The 27,101-nt window shown below is 39.2% G+C and overlaps 3 protein-coding genes across 4 annotated transcripts; all 3 read right to left on the minus strand.

Moving 5' to 3' along the window:
* Positions 1-1,620: 1,620 nt before the first annotated feature.
* LOC148587546 (uncharacterized) lies at positions 1,621-3,374 on the minus strand. 2 transcript variants are annotated; one of them, XM_088513302.1, is made up of 3 exons: positions 3,205-3,374; positions 2,903-3,067; positions 1,621-2,166 (listed from the first exon to the last, which is right to left on the minus strand). In XM_088513302.1, exons 1-3 carry the CDS (start codon positions 3,273-3,275, stop codon positions 1,881-1,883), a joined length of 522 nt encoding a protein of 173 aa, XP_088369428.1. In that variant the 5' UTR covers positions 3,276-3,374; the 3' UTR covers positions 1,621-1,880. The 2 variants fall into 2 exon arrangements, with proteins under 2 accessions (XP_088369428.1, XP_088369427.1); XM_088513301.1 differs by having other exon boundaries at positions 2,903-3,070.
* Positions 3,375-3,434: 60 nt separating this feature from the next.
* LOC132178885 (pentatricopeptide repeat-containing protein At1g10910, chloroplastic) lies at positions 3,435-19,492 on the minus strand. The gene is made up of 12 exons (XM_088512673.1): positions 19,440-19,492; positions 19,162-19,290; positions 18,975-19,059; positions 16,975-17,238; positions 15,686-15,988; positions 11,021-11,125; positions 9,542-9,641; positions 8,798-9,117; positions 8,341-8,517; positions 8,126-8,254; positions 3,613-3,711; positions 3,435-3,518 (listed from the first exon to the last, which is right to left on the minus strand). Exons 1-11 carry the CDS (start codon positions 19,490-19,492, stop codon positions 3,682-3,684), a joined length of 1,695 nt encoding a protein of 564 aa, XP_088368799.1. The 3' UTR covers positions 3,435-3,518; positions 3,613-3,681.
* Positions 18,975-26,717, minus strand: LOC132167359 (putative 3-hydroxyisobutyrate dehydrogenase-like 3, mitochondrial). Its single transcript, XM_088513300.1, has 2 exons — positions 25,679-26,717; positions 18,975-19,059 (listed from the first exon to the last, which is right to left on the minus strand). The coding sequence occupies exon 1, from the start codon at positions 26,638-26,640 to the stop codon at positions 25,720-25,722; it is 921 nt and encodes a 306-aa protein (XP_088369426.1). The 5' UTR covers positions 26,641-26,717; the 3' UTR covers positions 18,975-19,059; positions 25,679-25,719.
* Positions 26,718-27,101: the final 384 nt, after the last annotated feature.

A 27,101-nucleotide genomic window follows, 5' to 3' on the forward strand; every position in this document is an offset into this window, starting at 1 on the left:
GACCATGCCTAATGAAGCAGAGGTCACTAGTTCGAATCCCCCTCCCCCCTCTTGTGCAGACATGTCAAAAAATAATAATAATAATAATAATAATAAAATAAAATAAAATCTTATGGGGATGAGGGGTCAATTGAATCAAATTGAAATTTCAAAGGGTTAAAATTGAGAGTTTTTGAAATTTGGGGGTCTTCTCAAAACATGCAGTAATTCAGGGGTCTCAAGTAATTTTTTTTTTTTTTTTTAATGTGTCAATTACATTGTTATTTTTTTACCAGGATCCGGATAGGGGTTAAATACTAAAAAACCCCATAGGGTTTGAGCTCTTTATTTTTTGTCCCTTAGGGTTTGATTTGTATCACAGGAGGTACTTGTGATTTTCATAAAGATGGAATTGATACTTCCGTTAAAATTTCATCCAAAACTTAACGGAACGCCGCGTTAGCACCAATCAAACGTCAACACGTGTCTTGAAATTAATTTTTTATTTTTTATATTTGCAAGGGCTTGATTCACTGGTGATTACTCCTATTTCTCAAGCATCAGCTAAGCAACGAGCCGGGCATGCTGGGTGGGTGTACGGGGCCTGGGAAATGTTACCGCCTCTACACTGAGAGTTCATACCGCAATGAGATGTCCCTTAGCAGTTGCTGGCGCATTAATGGCAAGAATCAAAGGAAAGATGTGATTGCCAAGTTGCAGATTTTAATTATTGAAGATTTGATTTGATTCTATTCTTTTATATTAGGATTTTATTTGATTGCAACTTTCTGTTATTATAGAAACTTTCTTAATAGGCTTAGATTTTCCTTGTGCTCCAAGTGTTTACTTTGATATTAACTGTGTAATGTCAAGTTTTGAATTATTGAGAATTTTATAAATTATACTAGAAAGTTTTATCGTTCCTTTAAGCTTTTTGGCTTGTGTCTATCTTTTAATTAGAAGATCACAAGAAGCTTTTGATTATTGTTATTAACTTTCACTACGTCACGTGATATCAGGGATCAGACCCATTCGGAATCATTTGGAGGGCCATTGGGAATATAAAGTGCAAAAACATAATTGCACAATAGAAAATCAAAATACTATGCTATTTAAATTAAATTGTCAAAAAAAAAACTACTTATTTGTAGAAAACATACCCCAAAATAAAATGACATTTATACTCCTAAATACATACCCGGAAAAGTACACATACCCGGTGACAGATTTATGCCTGCCCCGCGGCAAAAAGTTTTGACAAAAAAATTTACATTGTATTATTTTTTATTTATTTATTTTTTTTAAGGCCTAACTCGTACGAATTTATTTTTCATGCATTCCCTGCCCTACTTCTTGTTAACACTTAACAGTAAAATACATGTTCATGCGCTCAGGAAAAAAAATAAAATAAAAAATATGTTCATGAACAGAACAGTAAAAGATACTCGATTTAAACTTGAACTTTTAAAGGTATTCCTTCCTTCGAATAAATCAATCAAGTTGATCAGCAAATCAAATCTAACTATTTTTTGCCAAATCCTGCAAGCCGATGCCAAAACAAATAATGTTCAACTTATTCTTCAAAATAATGCAATCTCAAAACTAGTAAAAAAAAAAAAAATTCTGAATACAAGAGTCAGGCAGACAAGAAGTTGAAGTAGATATTATATGTCCAAGTGTTGTTTAAGGGACAAAAGAAAAATCAAGAAATTCTCCCCAAAAAGACATATTATTCTCGTTCTAGTTCATTAATTTTGTTTGTTTTAGCTGCTCCTCATGGCTGAAGCAGTCATGGAATCATTAATGGGACACTACCTCCTCCTTGCAGCTCTTACTTTGTCGAGCAAGTTCGCCAGCAAAATTGGACTGTGACTGTCATGGCATCAACAAAACTATTATGTTCAACCTGTAGTCACCTTCTCCCGGACAATCCTCTTTCTCCGAGCCTTAGGCGGCGACGACGGTTGCCTGTCAGACACTGAGTCAACAGTTCCCTGTTTGATGCCAAGGAGCCCAAGCCCGGAAATAACTGCTTTCTTTGATATAAACCATTTCGAAGACGCCTCATCAATGTCCTCCGGAGGCCTACCGTAAACCTTCAAGAGACTGTCTGAATCAAGCAGTGGATCTGCCTCTACCCCTAGCCAAGCCACCCTTGATCTCTCTCCGAATTGAACATTCAAAATCCTGCATCAAATCACAAACGAGCGTTAATATTGAAAGCCGGGGAATAATTTATTTTACGTACATAAACAAACCAAACAAACATTACTCTCATCATCTGTAGTCACAGATTTCGATTTACTCAAGATGCTGAATATTAACAGGATCTCTCAAAGATTTCAAGATAATGGAACCAGCCCACCACTTGAAGCAGGATTATAGTAAAGAAGACACCTAATTCCTAATATAACACTCATAAATGGGTCCATCAAACATAGAAAGCATGTAACCAAGGAATGCAAATACAACTGGATGAAGCTCTCAGAACATATTAGGCAAATATGCCAACACGATTAAAATATTGAGTAGATATATTAACAGACCAACAACATAAACCCAAAGAAAATTAAATATTGAGTAGATATATTGACAGACCAACAACATAAACCCAGAGAATAATGTATCTATTCCGTCGAAGAAGACTAAGAAACCATCCTTTCCTAAACATGATTACCCAGATAATAAAAGTTAAATAATAAAATAGAGGCAGCTACAGTTAGAATATCACACAACTAGGTCAGGTGAAATTATTTGACTAATTTGATAAAGCAGCCAAAGCCATAGCATATCAATTTAATAAAATAGGAAAAGGAAAAGAGAAAAGTCCTTAAGCAAGAGAAAATGATAACTACGTAAGTGTGCACGAGCAAAGTGTAAGGCTCAATATATGAATGATTATTTAATAGTGGAAGTAACAGACCTCAAAGCTGTGCTAAAGAACAGTGCCACTGCAATGACATCAAAATGGTTGACCATTGATCTATCAAATCCACATATCAGCTGATATCTGAGGTTTGCATTAAGACCGAGAAATGCACCATAACCAAGTGCATTAGAGGTCACAGATGGAATTGTCACAGATAACCTGCTGAACAATTATAGGTCACCCAAAGTAAATGAGTTGGACTAAGTCACCCAATCACATGCACAGTTCTTTACTTCCTTCTGTTAAGGTGAAAAGGAAATAGACAAACGGAATGCATGTTTTTAAGGAATGCTTACCTTCCCTCCTTTTTACTGGCCAAAACGTTTGACAATGCACCTTGTACTGCTCTAGCACTTAACCCAACCATACAACCATACACAACTCTGCAGCCTTGTAGAAGAACGAGTGAACTCTTTTTTGCAAATCAAATTCCCGAAGTGGGTAACTCTTTTCAAATATATTGTTTGGGAGCTTCTGCAATGTATTTTGCAAATCAAATTGGAATGTGTTACCATATGAGCGACAAGGAGTAAGTGACCAAACAACAATGGCATTGCAGGTTGCTACTGTGAGCACATTAATAAGTGCCAGATCCCATTCTTGCTTTATCCTACAACCATAGTAAAGTAGAAACTAGAAGTTAAGTATATTGAATGGGTATGTCATAAAGTTTCATTTCCCTTTCCATGAAATAAAGCACACACCTATCCTTGCGATTCTTCAACTCCCACCAAACTGAACAACCAATTGTAGCAGCCTCCTCTAAAAGAAGCTTATATAAGAAGGCAGGATCTGCAATCATCCTGTGCAACAGAACAACATTAGTTTATCACATGATAGAATTTGAGGATAGACCCAAACCATTTACTGCTAATACACATGCACAGTCAATGCACATAGAAAATAATCCACCACCTAGTTCTTCAAAACATTAAATGAGAGGATGACATAAAAATAATTTATGTTATGTTATAGAGTTTAATAAACATCCATTTCTACTAATACATCATTGCCTTCGATTATGTATGTCTGATGACACAAAACACTCATCTCCAGGTATCTATTAAGACAGTCTCATTACACATGAACAATTATAATGGTGAACCCTGATTCTTAAACACATACAGCCTGCATCACCAGCCAGAAGGACAACTATTATATGAATATCTTATACTCCCACTATCCCACAATAGATTATGTGCTCTCCATTTTAGACTTGCAAAGAGATGATAAATTTCAAAAATGAAAGCATTTATCTATTTAACAGCCCTACATACACTAAAATTTGAATCCATCATTTTCCACATTTGAACTCACTTTTCTTCAAATCTAAACCTACCTTTCTTGGCCTATCTAAGGGAATTTTAGAAAGAGTATTAAAATGCACGCAATCTATAATTCTGGTCTATTGCGAGATGGGGGGGAGCATGATTTTTCATGAAATCCGTGTAAGCATTATGAAACCAAAGTTTAGAATGATAGTGACACAATAGCAGCATGGGTCAAAAGAACCCAACAGTTTGGAAGCCGTAGATAGACCAAGGCTTAATGTGTTGTGTCAACTAAAAGGCCCATGCCAATTAAATAAATAACCATTTTAGTCAAGTGACCATAGTAGTCGTTGGGCCTTTATTTATTTATTTTGATAGGTAATATCAATATATATAAAAGCGCAAAGGGGTGCAACCCATGTACACAGGAAGTATACAAAAGAGCCCATGCATACAAATGCTTTTAAGCTGAAAATGAAGCACATACGTCTAAAAATTCCGTAAGCATTGAAGCTTGTGGCGAATGCCACATTACTCTCCAAGAAAACAATGTTTGGAGCATCCTTTTCTTCAACTCTATGAGTCCAAGTTCACGGTCTTCAAAACTCTATGCCTTCCTTTCTCTCCATAAGCACCACATTACACACAGAAGAGCCATTCTCCAAATGGTTATTTATGGTTTGCTCATTTTGAAAAAGGTTTAAAACTCTCTCTTTTTGAATTAGTGGCTAGTAAATTGAGATTTACAGCTTTGCTTTGTTAAACATGTGATATTCTGATTTCTTTTATCTTTTCTTTATTTCGTCTTTGTTCTTTACGTTTTCTGCTTTCCTGCACCTTTATCATTCTTAAACATACAGGCAGATCCATAAAAAAAAAAAAAAAAAAAAAACCATTCACAACACTCATACTTTACCAGAACCAACCTTTTTCTCATCAAATAATAAACCTAGCAACCCAAAAATACTAAAGCGAGCCTCTGTTACTGTTCATTACAGTTGAAAGCCCTGCTAACAGCAACCTGATTCGTACTATCCTTGCTTTACCTCAAATCCAAATTTAATCCTTCCCTTATATCTTTATAAACCCTAAGTCTTTGTTCTCCACCAATTAATCCTCCAAAAGCCACTATATAACCCCCTATTTTCTTCTTTCCAAACTCTTAGCAACATGACAACCGATCTCCTGAACCCTATTATTACCTTTCGGAACAGCTCCCACAAGTCCAGACTCTATTCAGACAGACTTTTAAACTCATCCATACAGTCTAATTGAACAGCATAGGCAAAGCCCATATCCAATGGCTTGATAGTAACTTGATTGCCTTAATACCTCAACAAATCAAGGCCAATCATCTCATACAGTCTAATTGAACTGCATGTGCAAAACCCAGAGCCTCCACATGGGGTAGAGATCATCAAAAAAACCTTTACTGCATTCTCAGGGGATTCATTAAATAACTCTTACACTTATGCAAGGCCTGCACTCTGCTACAGAAAACTGAACAAAGATAAGGAACAATAATCCGTAGACAGAAGCCCAATTTCAAGGGTATAACTTTGAGTATTAGACTAATTGCAATCTTGTATCCCACAGTAAATTAACCTGTCATGAAGAAGTTTCTTTATATTCAGTTACTAATGTAATTTAACATATGTAAAGGTTTTTCTCATTTTCTAAAGCAAGATAAGTTTATAGCCATTTGACTGAATTCTTTTACTGGTAAAGGTATCACTGTTTTAATGGCATCTAACAAAGCATGTACAACATTTGGAACATAAAAGGGAATCTTTCTTGCCAAAAAATGATTAAAGAGAAAACCAATAGCAAAACACTCATGCAAATATTGCAGATATCATCAGTAAGCAATCAAAAAGAGAGATTGAACAAGATTCATTTGTAAAGGTAGCACAGGATTGTTAAAGTATTAATTAAATAATTAGATTTAGGGGAAACTTCAGTAAGCCTCCCGAACTTCCAGCCGATACTTCAGTAAGCCTCCCGAACTTCCAGCCGATTTGACAGCCCATTTTACCCTCAACCAAAACTACGTCGTTTTGGTCTCCATAACTACACCGTTTTGGGCTTCAAAACTACATCACCACCCAACCCAAAACGACATCATTTTGAGCATAATATTAATAATAAAAAAAAAAGAAAAAAAAAAAGACCAAATCAGAGCCACCCCTTGGCCGGTCTGGGGGGGGTCGAACCACCCCCATGGCCAAGGGGGTGGTCCGGCCACCCCCAAAACACCCGATCCCCCTTTTTTTTTTGGCATTTTGGGGGTTGGTGGCTAGAGCCACCCCGATTTGGTCTTTTTTTTTTTTTTTATATATATATATATTTTGCTTTTCTTTATATAAAAATAAAAAAAATAAAAAATTTAATGCCTAAAACGACGTCGTTTTGGGTTAGGTAGGTGTTGTAGTTTTAGGGCACAAAACGGTGTAATTTTGTGGTGGGGGTAAAATGGGCATAAAAAGTCAAACTGTTTGACTTTAACGTTGAAAACTAATAGAAGGGTCCAAAGTGAGAGCAAACCAAAGTTCAGGAGGCCTAAGTGAGAGTTTTGGTAATTTATGGGGTGCTTGTCAAATCGGCTGGAAGTTCAGGGAGGCTTACTGAAGTTTCTGCTTAGATTTACCATTTCCTACCAGCTTAGGGTCCATTTGGGTTTCCAATTTCAAAATGTGCAATTTTAAAATAGTGATTTTAAAATATGTGATTTGAAAACGTGATTTTTAAAAACGCAGTTAAGCTTTTGGCAAAATCATAGTTTGTCCTTTAAAATCGCAATTAAGCCTTTAAAATTGTGCCTTTAAAAAAAAAAAAATCTCCTTATCTACGATTTGAAAACGCAGAAAATATGTGTTTTCAAATCACAATTTTTTAGAAACGCAATCCCAAACCAATCATTTTCTGAGATTTGATTTAAAATCGCACTTTTTTTCTATGAAATCGCAATGCCAAACACACCATTAAACTTTTAGGATATGTGATGATTTAACATAATATCATAGCAGTAGTTTTGAGTTCGAACCCTAAGTCCACAGTTTACCCTCCATTTCAGTTAAACATCCCACATATTGGGTCTCACTTGTTGAGCGTAAGTTTGAATCTACACGTAAGGAATGTTAAAGTACTAATTAAATTATTAGATTCATAATTTCCTATCAATTTAAACTTTTGTGAAAAATGATGAACTAACAAAGATTATGAGGGAACACTATAAAGTTAACAGCCTACAATGTGAAATCATAGGACAGTTCAACAAAAATCACCTGCCAATAAATGCCCTTGATATTCCTTCAGGAAGTGCTCGAGAAATGAACCTAGTATTAGTCGGCCAGGAATTGATTGCTAGGAGTCTTACCGTTTGAGCAGAGCTGACCAGATGTTTACCAAACAAGGCCTTAATGTCATTGAGAATTGACACCTCAACTGGAGGGCAAGTTCTTCCCTTTTATCCCTTTGGTGCATTTCATAAGATGGCAGGCAGAGGATTGAAATTTTTTCTTATTTGGCTCCTCTTCAAGATCCAATTTCCAGCGTCAGTCTGAGTGTGTGCATTCGTGAGTGTCATTGAGGGGGAGTGTATGCATGTATTTGTGCACACATGCCCACATAGAAGTGTGAGAGTAAGCAGCAACATCCGCAAAACTGAGAGTTAATAAGAGAATCTGTAGTCCCTGAAAGTCAATCCAAAACTTGCAGCTGCTGAAAGCAATAGACACAAGACGAGTAAAGTATGGATGACCTTTCCAGAGCTCCACTAACAACTACAAGAAATACTTAAAAGTTACACATTTCCTGGAAATATGTCCCATGTCTCATCTTGGGATTAAGGATGAATACTTACCATTTGGGACCTATATGCAGGTTTGTTCAATATATATATACTGACACTTTGTAGATCAAATAATTTACACCTACAGGTGTGTACCTGATCAATCTTGTAGCCACAACCATGGATGGCCTTTATAACGTCATTTATCAAGTTGATGTTTCCTGACTTCAGAAATGCTGTACAAAACTTCTTTATTGCAGGCTTAGAAATAAACCGTGCATGGTCCTGAGTATGGAATGTTTTACCAAAGCAATCACTCATATGATAGGTATAAGAATAAATCTAAGAAACGTTAAACCACCATAGCATACCTTCACTACTACATAGGCATCTTTCAGTAGCATTCCTGCTATTAGAATGTGCAGAATCTTCTCATGAAGGGCTTTGCACATTGTTCTTTTACCAAATCTCAACATATTGTGAACAGAAAATGCCTCTGATTGTACTTTTATTTTGCCAAGATGATATATTAGAGAGGAACAAAGTTCCTGCAAAATATCAAGCGGGAAAAAAATTTTGAAGTCCAATGTAACTCACCATTTAGAAGTACAAAAAATTGCAAGTTGTTAAGCCATGTATTTACCTCAGACCAAGATAATATGCAAAGGCAGGGAATAACAATTTGTAACAATTCTCCGTGTTGCGAAGTTATTTTACAAGGAAAAATTAGGCCACACCAATGGCTTTCAAAGAGAGAGAAAAGCACCAAATTAAAACAATCCGCTCAAAACTTCTTATTTAGAAGTGACAAATTCAATAATAGCATACCTCCTCTGGTTGGTGACCTCTACTGTGCATGTCTTTCATTGTCTGGTAAGCAAGCAGATGTAACTTCTCCTTACAAAAATATTTGATTAGGATATGAAAGGTATTATAATCAGGACTGATTGCTAATCCATCCATTTTCTTTAGCATTTCCTTTACGCTTTCCATTTCACCTGCCCTGCAGTAAGCACATAGTGTTGTGTTCAACATAACCAAGTCATATCTGTCATGGGTAGCTTCAAAATCCCTCACCAAATGCTTTGCCTCTTCCAAAAGACCACCCCGTGAAAATACCGTAATCATGATACTGTGTGAATAGCCATCTGCTGGTGGAAATACAATTTATACATAGTGATCACATCAGGTCACTTCTATCAAATTAAGAATAATGGTTCATGCACAACCTGTTAATTATAGATGAAAATGTTTTAGAAACTACATTTCTGCTTAGTTAGCTCAGGTTAATACAAAAGGAAAAGATTTTTCCTGCAAGCATCACTCAGGAATGACACCAAATGCCCTTCAGGATTAACAGTGGATCACAAACCAAGTCCAGAGATAAATCTAGAGGCTCGAGAACCATCTTTCAAAGTCAATTACACTTTCTTTTAGTGAAATACAATATATACGATCTTTTCATCTTGGTAGGGAAATTTACACTTGTTTAGTTGAATCACACTGATTATAAAATACATAACTTGATGGCTACAAGATGCTCAAATGTTCAATCTCTAACAGAAAACATACCAGATCTGACAGATTTTCCCTTCATTTCGTCAAAGAGTGATTTAGCTTCATCTATACGCCCAGCCTTAGCAAGGCCATCCATCAATAAACAGTAAGGCATCTACAAATAAATTCACATTCTGAGCTATAGAAGTTCAATATTAACGACAGCAGTACTTAATGAAGCATGGATAAACATATATCAGTTAGTGAGAGAATGGAAAACTTAAGAAAACATAACATGGAAATGGAATGCAAGAGGTTTCAACTAGTAAGCTACAAGTCAAATCAATATAATCAAATCTCTAGAAGGCGAAAGTCATTTGGCGGGACATTGACAAATAAAGTCACACTTCATGAAGTAGAGATGTACAGTTACATTATATATCTATATAACAAATGTATACGTATATGCATATGCATATGTATATATGTGTCATTGTCTAGTGCAATGGTGAAAGTATAGGACTGACGAGCATAAGTGCACAGTTCCGAACCTTGAGAGCAGCCTCTGTACAAAAATATACTGAAGGGTTGGATCACATCCAAGCCACCCCTTCCAGGTATATATGTGTGTGTGCATGTGTGGGTGGGTTTGGTGTGTGTGAATAAAAGCAATTTATGACATTAGGAGTTAATGTGGCACATACTTCACTTTATGATGAAACAAAAAATTTAAACCAAATTTACAATGATGAAAAAGGAATTTTATGAGCAATGGTAATAAATGATCAATCATGCATTAGGCATTAAAGGCAAAGATCAATTCAATTTCATAAACAAAACATATTAAGATTGTGCGAAGAACTAAAATTGTAACGTTCTGCTCTAAGTGGTATGATATTGCCCGCTTTCGACCTCAGTCCACATGGTTTTGTTATTGGATTTACCCTAAAAGGCCTCATACAATTTAGAGAGAGCATGCTCTATATAAGTACATCCTCTTTCTCACACCCAGCCAATGTGCGACGCCACAATCACCCAACCTCTCGGGACCCAGCGTCCTCATTGGCGACTCTCATGGGCTTGTGCACAACCACCCCCATCTCAGGCTGAACAACCTCGCTCTGAATACCATATGTAACGCTCCGCTCAAAGTCGTATAATATTGTCTGCTTTGAGCCTCAACCCGCATGATTTTGTTATTGGATTTACCCCAAAATGCCTCATATCATTTACAGATACAAGCACATCCCCTTTCTCACACCCAGCCAATGAGGGATGCCACAATCGAAGCGGATAATATCATACCACTTGGAGCTGGGTGTTAGAAAAATAAACCTTTGCAGATAATATTTACAAGAATGTGAAAGTTAAGAAGAAAAAAATCAGCAAATTTTTATATTTAGTTTCATGATTGTGGATTCTAATTACATGCTCTCTTATGTTTTCCATTTGAGGATTTACAAGCAACATCTAGCTATGAAGCATATTCTCCAAAGAAAATAGTATCTCAAGGTTGACAATCGATTATTATGCATAACCATAAAATTAGTGTACCTCTTCATCAGCATAGCCCATAGTTTCCAGCTCAGCTAATAGATCTCTTGACTTTTCAAACAAGCCTCCTTTAACATATACCTTTAATAAAGTTGTCGAAATTACCTGGAAGCATTTTGAGTATGAACATGAGGGAATACCATAACCAAATCACAGCTACTTAACATAAACGCCAAAAACACAAAAGCAAAAAGCAAAAAAAAACTACATGACAAGAGGTAGATTAAGAGACACAAAAACTGGAATCACATATCAATAAGGCCATATACCAATTATACAAGTAAATAAAGTAGTAATAGCAGGAATGCAATGAGTATATATATGCTAAGCAAAATCATCTCGCTACATGTTTTAGCAATATTCTCAACACATTGATTGTTTCTTCTATATTAATCTCTTGACCTAAGCATCAACCAAAGGGAAAAAAGTTGAGCTAAATTAAGCCAAGTGACCAACAATATCCTCTAGCAATGATGTCAATGACTTCAATCAGAGCATATTCTCTGAAAACATTACTGTAAAACTACTGCGGGAACATATACAGGAACAAGGTGTTTGTCCAAGCCTCTTCCAAAATTATTAGCAAGAGGTATCTTACATAATAATGAGACAAGGAAAGAGAAAGGAACCTCAACGCCTGGTGCCTATCTAACAAATTCTATATTCGGTGCACAGTTGCAGCATAAGCCTCTGCCTGGTTCTTTTTCTTTTTTTTTGATAAGTAACTGACTTATCAAAAAGTAAGTAAGCCTCTGCCTGGTTCTTACTTAACGTTACAAGTAAGGTCTATCTTAAAAGGTTCTCATGTTCCTTTCCCAATAGATTGAATAGGCTGCTGCTACAAGCATTAGTTTACAAATCATGCTCAGCAAGGATTTACCTTTGAAACTTCGAACCATCCAACCAATGATCTCGACCCAGCTACTGGGCCCAAGAAAATGAAAGTTATCTTCAACAGTTTCATTTTAAAAACTCAACATACATTCTCCTTTCACCAAGATTTGCTTATAGCACTCATAAATTACATGACACCTCAAATACATCTCACATTCAGAGAATTCCCCCGCGTCATAGGGAAACAAGAATTGACAATTCACAATTTTTCACTGTTAACAGTTATGCCTTCATAGTGACCAAAAAATTTACATATGTTCTGACTAATTTTATCAGCCTCTACCTTCAATTAATGCAAACTTGCTGACCCTTACCTGCACCATCATTGTCTTTTATAGATGTGACCAACCCATCTCAAATCTTCAGTTTCAGATTTTCCTATGTGACCTTGAATGCACTTATTTTTAAGCTTATACTTCCCAATTCTTTCATATTTTTAATCCAGTTACATCTTAACTTTTCCTTCTCGAGTCAATATGGAAATGAGTCATTGTGAAGAAGCATATTAGTCAAGTACTTAAAGAATTCTTCAAGGCACAACTCGACACTAGATTTTCTCATGGTCTTAAGTATTGGACAGTACCAACATTTATAACCTGGTATAGTTCTGTATCAGTGCCAAGCAAAAATCTGAAAATAAGAACAGATAAGACCAGGAAACATAATTGTGTTAGTTTATTTTCACTGTAACAGCATCACCATTCATAACAAGCTTGCAAACAGTAAAAGGATCCATAAGCCCATTTTTCAGTCATTGCTCTGGTATTTCTTTCCCCAATGCCTCCCTAAATAAATTTTCTATGTTAAGTTGGAGCGAGGGAACTTTGAAAGCTCAGGAGTTACTCTGCAGCTAGGGACTAGAGGTCTTTGACTTTTCAGGAGAATGAACAACAACAACAATAATTCTGTAATACTTTGGTCCCTCAAACAACAAGACATCTTTCCTTTTACGTCCTCAGTCCCAAGCTATATTCACTTTGGACCTTAAAGACATGGCCAGCATTCGGAGTATTTAACTGAAACACACCACATATCTATGAGGACTTCTAATGGTAGTTAGGACTCTACTTTATTTTCAATACAGGATGGAGTTACTTCTCACTAGCCTTCTGCTTTCAGAGCTTATAGATGAACCCTCTATTTAATATCATTACAGGAAAGAGATTGTTGGTTATGACTTCCTTCTTCCTTGCCACAAGTTGGTACATGCTTCATGTCCCGCACCCCCCAAGTAACTCAAGCTGAACATCAATGGTGGTTTTCCGGTGACTATGGTCTAACTGCTATTTTTTTCCAATCTTGGGGTAAGACAAATATATAAAAGCAACCCTGAGGATTTGTCTTAGTAGCACTTCCCACTTCAATAAACTTTCTCTCCTACAACCCATCTTTAGCAGGACCAGCATATCTATATACTCTATCAGTTTTTCTTTTTCTTTTTCCCAATTGAATCCACTATTCTTAGTCTCTTTTATCAATTTTTTTTGATAAGATAGCCTCATGTATCAGATTAAGGAGATCTCCTCCTTCTCCCTTGACTATTTTCTAATTGTTGAATTATTTTCCTTTCATGACATGGATTTAGTTGATCTTGTTAGATCAATTTATTTTGCTCTAATCAAAAAAAGTTTATTTTGGTCTGACATTATGTTTTCATCTGTGTAACTCTTAGAAACTTTTTTTTTTCTTTTGATAAGTAATGTTGTATATATCAAGAGCGCAGAGGGGCGCAACCCAAGTATACATGGAGTATACAAGAGAGCGGCTACGAATGAGAGAAAGAAGAAGAAAACATAGAGAGAAAATCAGGAAAATTGATCACTCTAGGAGCTAGCCAACCAGCAGTCCAAGCGAAAAGGGTGTACAAAAAGGAGCGTATGAGATCCTCAAGAGTCCTAGAGCAATCCTCAAAGCATCTAGCGTTTCTTTCCTTCCAAATGCACCACATGAGACAAAGAGGAACTATCTTCCACACAACGGCACTCCGGGACTTGCCACCCGCCCACCAGGTGGCCAACATCTCCTTGACGCTACCAGACATAACCCAACACAAACTGAACCGGGCAAAAATTATATTCCACAATGAGCGCAAAACCCCGCAATGAAGGAAAAGATGATCCATAGACTCGCCTTCCGATTCGCACATGCAACATCAGTTTATCACAACAATACCTCTCTTCTGAACATTGTCCAAAGTAAGAGACTTTCCAAGCGCGGCCGTCCAAGCAAAAAAAGCCACTCTCGAGGGGGCTTTGGTGCACCAAATACTTTTTCAAGGGAAAGGGTCGGAATCTTTAGAAGCAAGCAACCTATAAAACGAACTGACCTCGAATTTACCTTTGCTTGAAGGGATCCACCACATCCTTTCCTCCCCAACCCCACTCATTGTATGCGAGTACAAGAGCGTATAGAGAGAAGCCACGACCTCCATCTCCCAATCATGAACCTTGCAATTGAATGTAACATTCCATTGGACAGAACCATTAAAATACTCCCAGTTATCCGCAATGGAAGCGTCCTTATTGCTGCCAATAATGAAAAGTCCAGGATAAGCATCCTTGAGAGTCGAATCACCGCACTAGAGATCCTCCCAAAACCTGATATTAGACCCATAACCTGGTTTAAATCTAATGTGGCTTATAAACGAGCTCCACCCCCTACAAATGTGCTTCCAAAGCCCCACCCCATGCGAGCCACAGGGATCCCTGGAGCGTCATCCGTCCCAAACCGCACCGTACTTAGCCACCAAAATCCTTCTCCACCGCACCGTTCTTAGAAACTTTTTAAAAAAACTGGATTCATTTATTTTTCTTTAAATTGTCTATGCAGTAGAAGTTTGTAAATGCCAGTTCCTCATTAATTTAAAAGAAAGAAGTCAAATCAAATCATAGTGAGGTAAGTATATCATATGCTGAAGAACCCCTGTTATCACTGAAATTTCCCAAATGCTCTATGTATATTTTCAAATTGCTGATAGTGGCAAAAACATTAAGCAAACCTCTCCAAAATAGCATCACACACTTGCCAATAAAAGAAGATGGTGAATGTGATGATGCTGAAAGGACTTACACGGAGGTTGAGGGAATGACGGCTGTTAGAGAATAATATGCAATTCTAGAAGGGGTGTGATGTCTCCCTATTTAAGAAACATGGTGAGGTGTCCCTAGTGAGGTTTCCTAGTATGAACTGTGTATGAGCTGTCTAGTATCTCGAATATTGCACAAAGCTCTTGTATATGTGGAATGAATGAAGAATGAGATTTACCCACATTTTCTCTTACATTTGCCTATTCCCATCACAACTAACGAGAGAAATAATAACACCATCAAAGAAGTTTTAGCCATGTCGATTCTTACTTTTTATTACTGATATAGAATCCTGAAGTTTCAGCGTCCCTAAACAGTGTTCTTGAACAAGTTGGTTTTTTTTGTTTTTTGTTTTTTGTTTTTTTTTGTAAATTGAACAAGTTGGTATTACCTGTGGGTTAATATATAATAGCATGTTTTCTTATATATGTAATCCAAAATAACCATTCTCTTTTCATTGGATTTAATTTATAGTTTTAGTGAATTGCTGAAAACTGAGCACTTCAAAGTCATCTGCTGCTATCACGGCCATCTCAAAGCATGGTAATACCAAGACCTAGTACAACCTCAACATTTAGGAGGGAAAAACACAACTATACTAGTTTCAGAAAATTCTAATCTTTATTTTTTTGATAAGTTAAAAAAAATTCTAATCTTTATTGGCAAAGTAAACATTAAAACAAACCTCATTTGGTACTAACCCTGCAGATTTCATATCTTGAAGCAACTCATCGGCCTTTTTGTAGTTTCCACTTGTCAAGTAAGCATTGAGCAAAGAACTGTAGTGAAATAGATTTGGAGAATAACCTTCATCTTTCAACTGGTTAAAATAGCTTTCTGCTTCTTCCCATTTGTTATTTGAAGCACAAACAGCTAGAAGTGTCCCATAAATTACACTATCCATGTGCAGCCCATTATGTTGAAGCTCCTGAACCAGTTCTAATGCCTTAGAATAACCATGTTTCACTTTGATACAACCTGCAAGCAGCTAAGAATGAAAACAGACAATAGTGATGATGAAAGTCAACAACATAACCTATTGAAATTATAACTATTAAAGAATAGTTAGCATAATAATGACTAAAAGTTATATTATGCTGCCATCACATTTGAGATGAGTATATTTTGCTCAATGATACAAGTAACTGAGCATAATCATGAATGACTAAACCTCAAGGGGTTGGCTCAAGTGGTAAGAGCCTTGGTCTTGGTGACATTTTCATCAAGTATAAGGTTTGACTTCCCTTGGGTGCAAACAATTCCTTAGGGCCAACCCGCTGGCAAAGTCGGAGTATTACCCAATCCGTGTGGAGGGGACACTTTGTATGGGTGTGAGGTTCACCCAACAGAGGTGGTTACACGAAGTAGCCTTGCCTTAAAGGGGTTCCTCATCATAAATAAATAAATAAAAAATCAAACCCCAAAGAAAAAAAAGTAATATACAAATTCAAACTACTATTTTCCATGGAGAATGGATCGGAAAGGTTTAGTGTTGTTTCACAATGGAATACCCATATATACTTTTTATGTACATGTCAGTTAATCTATATGGGCCATATGGCATACAGAACAATTTCATTTGACTCTTTTCTTAATTATTAAGTTTGAAGATTCTATGTGTGATCTCATTTCATTTTTTAAGCATGCCACATTAAAACCTTAACAAGATGACCAATATAAACTCAAAAACTGGATACGGTGAGCATACCCATCTATAGGTCGTGAGATTACCATCTATGCATTGATACTATCTGTACTAACATTAGTGTAAATATCTTAGTAGAGATATCACTAGCTTCTATAATAGGTTCTGTAGCAGAAATGCACTAGTTTGCTTGATTTTCTGCACAATTTTCTTTTATCAAAGGAATCCAAACAAGTGATAACATGCAATTCCAGGTCACTTGAACAACTAGTGTTCACAGATGCAAAGAGGAAATTTGGTATTTCATAATATGAAGTGAAATATCCTACCGTGCTATATGTAACAGCATCTGGCATTAAACCATTAATCTTCATCTGATGAAACAATTTTATGCTTCTCTCAAATTTGCCATTCCTGACCAGACAACTAAGAACAGAATTACATATGAAGACATTGCTTTTGGCTGATTCATCATGAATGCCATTGTATATCTCTATTGCCTTCACAGGATTTAGGCTCTTCCCCATGAACTTCATAAAACTGCTATAAGATGAAGCATTGATCTTGACATTTTGTTGCATCCATTCAAAGAGCTGCAATAATTGCAGACTTGAGATAATAATTATCAACAATTATAGAGGCAAAATTAAAGAACATGGTTAATTAGCTTATCATTCAGAGGATGGGGAAAGGAAAAAAGAAAACATCATATAAGGGGAGAGAGAGAGAGAGCACAGCCATTAAACACGGTCTTTTGAAAGCCAAGATGAATCCTAAGTGGCAGTAAGACTTATGAAATACAATTATAAACTACATAAGAAAAAGGCTTACAGAGACATTTTCTCTATACTTCCAGTTACAACTTATAAGATCCTTTTTGGAGAATGATTTAGAGTTGTTGACATTCTTTTAATGTTTTCATCATGGAAGATAACAAATTTCTTCACTCCTAATACCATACCATTCCATACTTCATCACAAGTGAAAATGATATGATCCATTGAACTGTGGAGTAGAAAGGTATGGAGTTAGTTTAAGCACTCATAAACACTTGTCCGCAATTTCCAATTTTTAAGTCGTCAAAGTTCTGCTCCTTGGCATGTGGAAATGCCAAATCGAAAAAATCCCGTCTTGTCTCAGATTATTTTAATGAGAATTCATGTAATCACTGACAACCCTCTTGGACTTGATACTTCTAAATTTTTATGCTAAGTCCATGATGCACAAATTAGGCAAAGTAGAAAGGGAAACACAATCAGATATCACAATGATGGATTTGTATATTTAAAGAAGTCATTAACATGAAAGCTCAGAATTCACCTAAGACTTGTGAAAGAGGAAAGCTTGTCCTATTTTCTTTCCCATCCAGATCAACCTGTGCGTCTCCTTTCCCACCTTTTTCCATGGACAACCAAACACATAGAGACAAAGATATTTTACCTCTCTTTCCCATCCCTTCCCTTTCTGCCTACCTTTTTTTTCCTCACATAATCCATCTCTTCCAATAAAAAAAAAAAAAGTTTATGTAACACCCTAGATCCATCCTAGGGTAATTTTGTGTCATTTGCTGTCTTCCTTCTTCTTCTTTTTTTTTTTTTTTTTTAATTAAAAAAAAAGACTAGTGTGTGGTAGTTGTTTGCTTAATTGTTTCTTTTAAATTTTGTGGGTTTGCTAGAGGAATATGTTAGAAAACTGAAAAAGACTTGGTTACAAAATTTAAAATGTAACCAAAACCCCCTCAAAGTTTAGTTCTTTTAAACCCAAAGACTGGTATTAGATGACAAAGTGCAGTGCTAGGGCTTGTATCACCTTGAGTCTTAACACGCACACACACGGATAGTTACACGTTGAGATTGAATTGTATCTGCCCTCCATTGAACTGAACAGGGTAGTTAAGCAGAATGTATTTTCTGTTAAAGAGTGAGGAACCAATTTCATTTCATAAGATATTCCAACACCCAAATGAAACGAATGCATTAGTGAAGCAGCCATATGTAAATTCAAAGATCACAGGCAGCTTAATATTGACTACTTATGATGAGGTATCTGGATGAAATTTTCCTTCAGATAATGTTATACAAAAATTGTGGTCAAGATTTTATTTTAGGATCATATCATGAAATGCGTTGTGTTTTAAAACAGCAAAAGGAACACCGCACACACATGCACATCCATAAAATAAGGCAAAACTGAAGAATACGCATCAAAGAGACATCCATGTAATAAGTTGTGCATATATAGCCAACTCTAGATATGGAACAGGCAGGCTTAACAATTCAAACTATCAATACTTATCTTCATAAAACATGCACAACAGTTTTCCAGTTACCTGAGAAAGATCCTGGCACCTGTTTAGCTTCCCCAAATGTCGCAAAATGGCATTCAAGTCTTGCACCTTCAACATATCTCCTAACCTGCAGTAACATAAACTGTGTGAGTTATTAAAATTCACCAGACAGATGTTCCTTCCAGTAAAAGATTATTCCAGAATTTGAGTAATCAAGTTAACACAATACCAGCACAGTGACCAAGTGATTTTTTTGGGTGGCCTGAAGATAGGAGAATTAGTCAAAAAAATTTCAATGAGTCTGAAAAGAAGGTTCTTCTTTACATTAAACAACGAGGCAAAAACTTCTATGTTTATGCTTCAGATAAGCTTAAGTTCTTTCCCAAAGCATTTACTTGAAAAGTGAAGGAGAAAACCACCCTGTTAGGAATGCTATCTACAAAGAGAATATTTAAAACAAGGAACCAACCTAAATTCACTTCCAAAAATTCTAAATTTCAAATGAACAATGTATTGACGTCGGCCTTGGAGTGCTCTTGAAGAATATAAAGAATAGACATGTTCCATATAAAGATTCAGTCTACCATTTAAGAGTGACGATAATGTGCCACTCAAAAGCTGAGATGTATATTACATATTCTATGGAGCTGCCCATCAACAATGGATGTTTGGAGAGTTTGTGGAAAAAAATTCAGAAAAGTTCTTGTAGTGAATCTGGTTTTATGTAGGTTGTAGAGGGGTTGTCCTTGAATTTGAAGTATTTGTTGTGATCTCAAGGAAAATATGGTTTTGACAAAACACAATAGTTCATGGGAGTTTGGTTCACCGGCTTTCTTTTAATAATCAGATACCCTTTTGTCTCCATATCAGGCTCCAATAGTGTTTTTGATGATTTAAGTAAAGAATCAATGCGTAATATTATTCAACTAGAGCAGTGGGAAGATTATAGGATTGTTAGTTTGCTTGATTTGGCGCTGGCGCTGCCGATATGGGTGTCTAAGGTTTTGGTGGAATTAAAAGGGGATCAGTTTGGTGTTAGTCTTGAGTAGTTTGGTTAGTAGGTTAGGGAAGTATGGGGAGAAGTTGGTCAGTAGAGGCGAAAGAGTTTGAAATGGTGGTGAGGGCAGGGGCTTACGGGGTGAGGCTCTTTGAGAGGAGCAACGGGAAACGAAGATCCATTTTCTTTCAGAAGGATGAGTTAGAGTGGCTAGCTCGTACAGTGAAGGAACTGGTGATAGTGGAAACCTCAGAGGTTTTTTGGGATCAATCTAGAGCGGGTTATCCAAGGATTATTGTGCAGCGGCGTTCCAATAGACACGGGTGTTTCCTAACGATTGAGGAATTTGATGGGAGACGAAGGAGTGGCTCGGTCCTTATTCCAGAAGGGCGCTATGGGCAAGGATGGAATTGCCTCATTTCAGAAGTACGTCTCACTAGCTTGTCCTTCCACAGTTCCCAAAAAGAAAAGAAGTTTCAGGAGAGAAAGGTTAGGAGGAGCTATTCTAAGGTGTTGGCACAATCTGTAAACCCGACGGAGGAGTTGTTTGGAAATCTCACTGAGCCCGTGGCACGAGTACCCAATGGGCTGAAGGAATCAGAGCAGAACATACTAGCCACTGGGACACAAGGCTTGATGCCAAGGTTACAGTTTCAGAATCCGGCGAAGTCTTCTTGTGGTCAGGAGGGCGATGGGTACCGTTGGCCGGAGGGGAAGAAAATTATGGAGGAGAAAGCGCTTGAGACAAGGGTCCCAGCGAGTGATTTTCAAACGCTGATGAGGACACCCACAAGGAGTAGCAGTTCGGTACATGAGCTGACAGGACGTGAGGAGTGTCAGGCACAGACCCTCTCCGGTGCAATTTTCGAGCTCCACGACTGCAAAGAGACATTAAGGTGGCTGAAAACAGGAATAGACGTGGGTTTGCAGAAATTGGATTTGGCAATTAAGAGGGTGGAGATTTTTGGGCGTCAGCAGGTAGAGAAGGGCGCGGATCCCAATTCTATTAGGCATGGGTCGATAGATAAAGGGGGGAAAGTGGGTGGAGTGGACGTGGCAGTTGAAAGGGTGGACGTGGCAATTGAGAAGGTGGAGAAGATTGGGCTTCAGAAGGTGAAGAATGGGCTTCAGAAGGTGGTGGGTGGTTCTGCTCTTATTAAGGAAGGAAGCTACCAAAAAGGAACAAACCGGGTCGCAAGGAAAGGCCCACGGGCCGTGAAAGGCTTAAAGGCTAAAAAGAAGTTGGTCTATAAGCTAAAATCTTCGGTGGGCTCGGGCCTGGGCCAAGAAGGTAGAAGACAGAATGGACCTTTTGGGAGCAGTAGTCTGAAATACTCAAACCTAGCGTGGGTAAGGTTAGAGGGATGGACCGGAGACCCAGGTGCGTCATCTTTGGCAGGAGTTCCACGCTCAGGTAGGCAGTCGTCAGCAGTCAAGGATGTCCTCGCCGGCGCTTCAGTAAGTACCGCAATAGTTACTGGTGGTCAGATCGGCGGTAAGGTGCCTTTGGTGTGGCTAGAGATCCCCTGAGTTCATCGTCGAACAAGATGTTGGACAGGGGAGAGGATGGTATGACCTAGATTCCACCGGAGAAGCTGTCGCTGGTCGAGCCCACTGCCGATCAAGAGTTTGGGAAGGTCTCTGGCAGTGTAGGTGTGCAAATTTTGGACGGCGATCCCCTGACTTCACCGGCGTGCGCGTCTCTGGTCAATGGGAAGGTAGGGTTGCAGATGTCGACGGTGGAGAGGTCAAACCCAATGGGCGAGGATAGTTTTTTAGAGGCCGATGTTCATGGCGTTGAGTTGCAAAAGGGCTTGCAGGTCAGTGAGGGGCGGGATTCATCTCGGGATGTAGGCTTTCGGGTTGGTTGTCCACTAGGGAATGCAGAAGTGGTTGAGCCCAATGAAGAGGGCCAGCTTGCTGGAGAGGTGGTTGAGCCAGGAGTTGAAGATCAGACACTTGGGGACGAGGACAGAGGTTGTTTGGGTAGGGAGGATGAAGGGGTTGGGGGTCGTGATGTCGATGTGTCTTCTCCTTGGAACACGCATGCTCAAGTTGCAGGGGGTGCCTCGGGTTATTCAGATTGGGTGATTCAATGTGCCAATGAGATCTACCCAATTGTGGAGATTTCTTACACGGGCCACAAGCTGCAGTTGCTAGCTCTTTTGACCTTCTTAGAAGAGGAACGAAGGAATAATGCGATGGTTACTACAAGCAGCGGAACGAAGGGCAAGAGGGAGGTTAGGAACCTGGAATGCTAGGTGAATTATGATGCTAGAAGTACGGGTTCAAAACGTGGCAGCAGGAAGGGAAGGGGGCAGGTAGTAACACTATGAAGTTAAACATTTTATCTTGAAATGTAAAAGGGTTGAATAAGAGGGACAAGCGTTTGAGGGTGTGTAATATGCTTAGAGACTGGAAGGTAGACATTGTTTGTCTTCAAGAAACCAAGCTTAGAGATATGTCTCGCAATATTGTCCGTAGCCTATGGGGGCGGAGTCATGTGGATTAGTGCTGCTTGGATTCGAGTGGGGCTTCGGGTGGTATTCTAATTATGTGGGACAATAGGGTGGTGGAGAAGGTTGATGTTTGCGTGGGGGCTCACACCTTAGCGGTGTCTTTCAGGAATATGGGGGATCTTTCTGTTTGGGCTTTCGCTGGGGTGTATGGCCCGAATTTCTATAGGGATAGGAGAATCCTTTGAGCGGAGTTGGCAGGCATTATGAGTTGGTGGGACATGCTGTGGTGTATTGGGGGTGATTTTAATGTCACTCGATTCCCTAGTGAAAGATCAGGGGAAGCTCATTTAGATGCGGCTATGATGAAGTTTTCTGATTTTATCCTTGAACAAGGGCTGATGGATCTTCCCCTGGTTGGGGGATCGTTTACTTGGTCGTTATCCAACGATCCCCCGGTGTGGTCAAGGATTGATAGGTTTCTTGTATCCCCAGGTTGGGAGGCTTGTTTTCCAGGGGTTAGGCAAAAGAGGCTTACTCGCCTTTGTTCCGATCATTTCCCAATCATCCTTGAGACAGGGGAAGTGCCTAAGGGGAAAAGGCCATTCAGATTCGAAAATATGTGGCTGAAAGCGGAAAGGTTTGTGGCTCAAGTGCAACAATGGTGGGACTCATATGTGTTCCATGGTTTGCCAAGCTTTGTTATCGCTTGTAAGCTTACAGCCCTGTTTTGAAGACTTGGAATGAGGAGGTGTTTGGCAACATTGAGAGGAATAAGAGGTTGCTTCTTGAAGAGCTCCAGGTGTTAGATGCGAATGAAGAATGCAGGGCCCTGGTAGAGGAGGAGGTAAGGAGGAAGGCGGAGGTGGATCGCGAGTTAGAGAATTGTTTGCTTATGGAGGAGGTGAGTTGGAGGCAGAAATCCAAGGTGATATGGTTGAAGGAAGGTGATAAGTGCACTAAATTCTTTCACTCGATAGCCAACTCCAATAGAAGACACAACGCTATTGATACTCTTATGATTGGAGATAACCCCTCTTCGAACCCGACCGAGATTAATGAGCAGATAGTTGAGTTCTATAAAAAACTCTTTACGGAGCAATGCCGTTGGAGGCCTTTGGTTGATGATATTTCTTTTGACTCCATTTTGGAGGAGGAGGCTAGTTGGTTGGAAAGAGATTTTGAAGAGGAAGAGGTCAGGAAGGTAGTGTTCAAGATGAATGGATTTAAGGCGCCAGGCCCTGACAGGTTCTCTATGGCTTTCTTCCAAACTTGTTGGGAGGTGGTGAAGGGGGATATTATGAAGGTGTTTAGAGACTTTCATGCAGGAGGTCTGTTTGAAAAGAGCCTCAATGCGTCTTTTATTTCGCTTATTCCGAAGGTTCCCGGCACTATCAATCTTAAAGACTTTCGGCCGATTAGTCTTCTGGGAGGTATCTATAAAATCATAGCCAAGGTATTAGCAAATAGATTGAAGGTTGTTTTGAATAACGTTATCTCTCAGTCGCAAAGTGCTTTTATTAAGGGCAAGCAAATTCTAGATCCTATTTTGATTTCCAATGAATGCCTCGATAGTCGGTTGAGATCGGGGGAGCCAGGGGTCATTTGCAAAATGGATCTGGAAAAAGCTTACGATCATGTGAATTGGGATTTCTTGTTGTATATGCTGAGGAGGTGTGGTTTTGGGGGGATTTGGTGCTTTTGGATTGAACATTGCATTTCTTCGGTGCAATTCTCAATCCTAGTTAATGGATCTCCTAATGGTTTTTTTAGCAGCTGCAGGGGTTTGAGACAAGGGGATCCCCTGTCTCCTCTGTTATATGTCTTTGTGATGGAAGCCTTGAGCAGGATGATTTCGGCGGCAGTTAATGGGGGGTTGCTAGATGGTTTCAAGGTTAGTAACACTGTGGTTTCTCACCTTTTGTTTGCTGATGATACCTTGCTTTTTTGCAATGCTATGCCTTCCCAAGTCTGTTATTTGCGGAGTCTATTTTTATTATTTGAAGCTGCTTTCGTGCTGAAGGTCAACTTGGCTAAGTCGGTGTTAATTCCAGTGGGGCATGAGGAGCAAGTGGGCATGTTAGCAAACATTCTAGGGTGTGGGGTTGCAACTCTGCCTATCAAATACCTTGGTATGCCGTTGGGGGCTCCTTATAAGACGAAGCATATTTGGGACGAAGTGATCGAAAAGATAGAACGTCGGTTGGCCGGTTGGAAAATGTTGTACTTATCGAAGGAGGGCAAGGTCACGCTTATCAAAAGTACTCTTGCTAACTTGCCTACTTATTATCTGTCTCTTTTCCCTATCCCGGTTAGCGTTGCCAAGCGCATAGAGAAGCTACAACGTAATTTCTTATGGGGTGGGCTAGGCGAAGAGTTCAAAACCATTTGATGAAGTGGTCAAAGGTGTGCACTCCAATTAAGGAAGGCGGGTTGGGGATCAGAAACCTAGTGGTCTTTAATCGATCACTGCTAGGAAAATGGTTGTGGCGTTACGGTTCGGAAAGAGATGCTTGGTGGAAGGTTGTGGTGGATGCGAAGTTTGGAAGCTTATGGAGAGGGTGGTGCTCTTTAGAGTGTGGAAGTACTTTTGGGGTAGGGTTATGGAAGAATATTAGGAAGGAATGGGATTCTTTCCAAGGCTTCACGCATTTTGAGGTGGGGGAAGGGACTAGGGTTCGATTCTGGCATGATGTGTGGTGTGGAGATACAGCTCTTAAGACGGTTTTCCCTAGTCTTTTCAGCATTGCATGTGCGAAGGATGCCTCAGTTGCGGCAGATTCTAGATCCTTGCCCGGTGGTGCAGGGGACAATGGATAAATGCAAAGAAAAGTGATACGATGCAAGAGAATGGAGAGGTGGAACAAAACAGATGGACAGCTCTCCCAGCAAATATGTACAAAGTTTATTGGGATGTGGCTGTTGATAAGGTAAATGGGCAAACGGGTATGGGAGTTGTAGTACGAGACCATGAAGAACATGTAATTGCAGCAAAAAGTTTGACCAAACTGGGAAGCCTAGAGCCTGTAGTGACGGAAGCCTTGGCTACTCTATATGCATAAGAATTTAAACAAGTCATATATTAGGTTTGGACGAAAGAAATTCCATGTATATATCATATTGTTTTCTTAGAGCAACATGTGCTAATTTTATGAGATGAATCAAAATACACACCAAAATACATAAATTATTTTCATCAAACACCTTAGACCCATTACAAAACCACCCAAGCAAAACGAACAAAACATGTTTCAAGCACTTATACATCTCGCTGATTGACTCCAAAAAAATACCAGAGCCCAAAACAGTGTGTGATTGGGTTGAGCTTATGATCTCAATTGCCATTGATCCTCTCTATAACAGTGATTAAACCCTGAGTGCCAAGCTTCGCATCCCCATTAGCCACCATCCCAGAAAACAACTGCTTACACAATGCAGCCCCAGGCAACACCACCACCCTCTCATCCTCGCCTTCCTCCACAACGTCCACTCCCATCCCCAAGTCCTTCACCAAATACTCGGCGAACCCGCCCGGCCTAAAGTCCCTCCCTATCATCCTCTCCCCAAACAACTCCATCACCATCGATCCCGCCGCCCCGCCCCTCACCGCCGCCACAAACTGCCTAACATCCAAACCCGCCCGCTCTGCAAACACCAACCCTTCACTCAGCCCCAACAAGTTTGCTCCCACCATTATCTGGTTCGCTATTTTGCTACTCTGGCCGCGCCCCGCTTCACCCACATACGTAACCCTCCCCAAAATCTCAAACAATGGTGTCAACCAATTCACAACTCCACCATCACCACCGGCAAATATAGCTAATTTCCCATCTCTAGCGCCAATGTCACCCCCGGACACCGGCGCGTCGACAGCCCAGCAAGCTCTCTCGCGCGCAGCCGCGAACATCTCTCGCGCGAGCGCAGGGTGGCTGCTGGTGGTGTCGATCATGACGGAGCTGGGGTTTAGGCCAGAGAGAAGACCATCTGAACCAAGGACAATTTGTCGAACATCTTGTGGGTGTCCCAGCATGGTGAAGACGACGTCGCTGCATTGAGCGACGTCGCGCGGAGAAGAGACGAGGAGGGCGCCTTGGGATCGTAGAGACAGAGATTTGGAAGGTGTGCGGGCGTAGATTGTGAGGGAGTAGCCGGCGGAGAGGAGGCGAGAGGCCATGGCGGCCCCCATTACGCCTATGCCGATCCATCCAACACGGGTTTGGGAGGGAGCGATGGGGGTTGGATAAGGGGTTCCCATGTGGCTGGGGGAACCGTGGAGGAATCTGGCCGTATGGGTGTGTTGTGGCCCTCTGTAGCTGCTTCGTTCCAAAGTAGTACACAAAGGGTAAAAGAGACTCTTCATACTCAGGCCTCTTTCAGCCACGTGGCCAGGACTAAAAGATTTTTTTTTTTTTTTTTTTTTTTTTTTCAATAGAAGAGGAAGAATAAAATTACAAACAATCACCATATACAAAAATAGAAAATTACAAGATTTAAAATTCAAGGATAAAAAAACAATCAAGTTATATAGTTTGCCCTAAAAGAAATCGTACAAGGAAGACAAAGTAATCGAAAATGCTGTGAATAAAATTGGTTGTAGTAATTTATGATAAACGTTGTGAGTTTTAACTTATTTTAACTTAGCATTGCTAGTTGTATAGTAGCGGAGGCGACACCATCTAAGATGGTAAGATAAAGAACGACTAAATATCATATATT

This window comes from Corylus avellana, chromosome 2 (assembly GCF_965113065.1).
Source record: "Corylus avellana chromosome 2, dhCorAvel1.hap1.2, whole genome shotgun sequence".
Taxonomy (NCBI): Eukaryota; Viridiplantae; Streptophyta; class Magnoliopsida; order Fagales; family Betulaceae; genus Corylus; species Corylus avellana.

Coding starts and splice junctions, on each gene's coding strand:
- LOC132167359 (XM_088513300.1), bottom strand. CDS start 26,640: ATGGGAACCCCTTATCCAACCCCCATCGCTCCCTCCCAAACCCGTGTT.
- LOC148587546 (XM_088513301.1), bottom strand. CDS start 3,275: ATGGTTGGGTTAAGTGCTAGAGCAGTACAAGGTGCATTGTCAAACGTT. Junction 3,071..3,204: donor GCCAGTAAAAAGGAGGGAAG/GTAAGCATTCCT, acceptor ATAATTGTTCAG/CAGGTTATCTGTGACAATTC. Junction 2,167..2,902: donor TTCTTTAGCACAGCTTTGAG/GTCTGTTACTTC, acceptor GATTTGATGCAG/GATTTTGAATGTTCAATTCG.
- LOC132178885 (XM_088512673.1), bottom strand. CDS start 19,492: ATGTCTATTCTTTATATTCTTCAAGAGCACTCCAAGGCCGACGTCAAT. Junction 19,060..19,161: donor ATCACTTGGTCACTGTGCTG/GTATTGTGTTAA, acceptor ATGTTACTGCAG/GTTAGGAGATATGTTGAAGG. Junction 8,255..8,340: donor ATGCCTATGTAGTAGTGAAG/GTATGCTATGGT, acceptor TTCCATACTCAG/GACCATGCACGGTTTATTTC.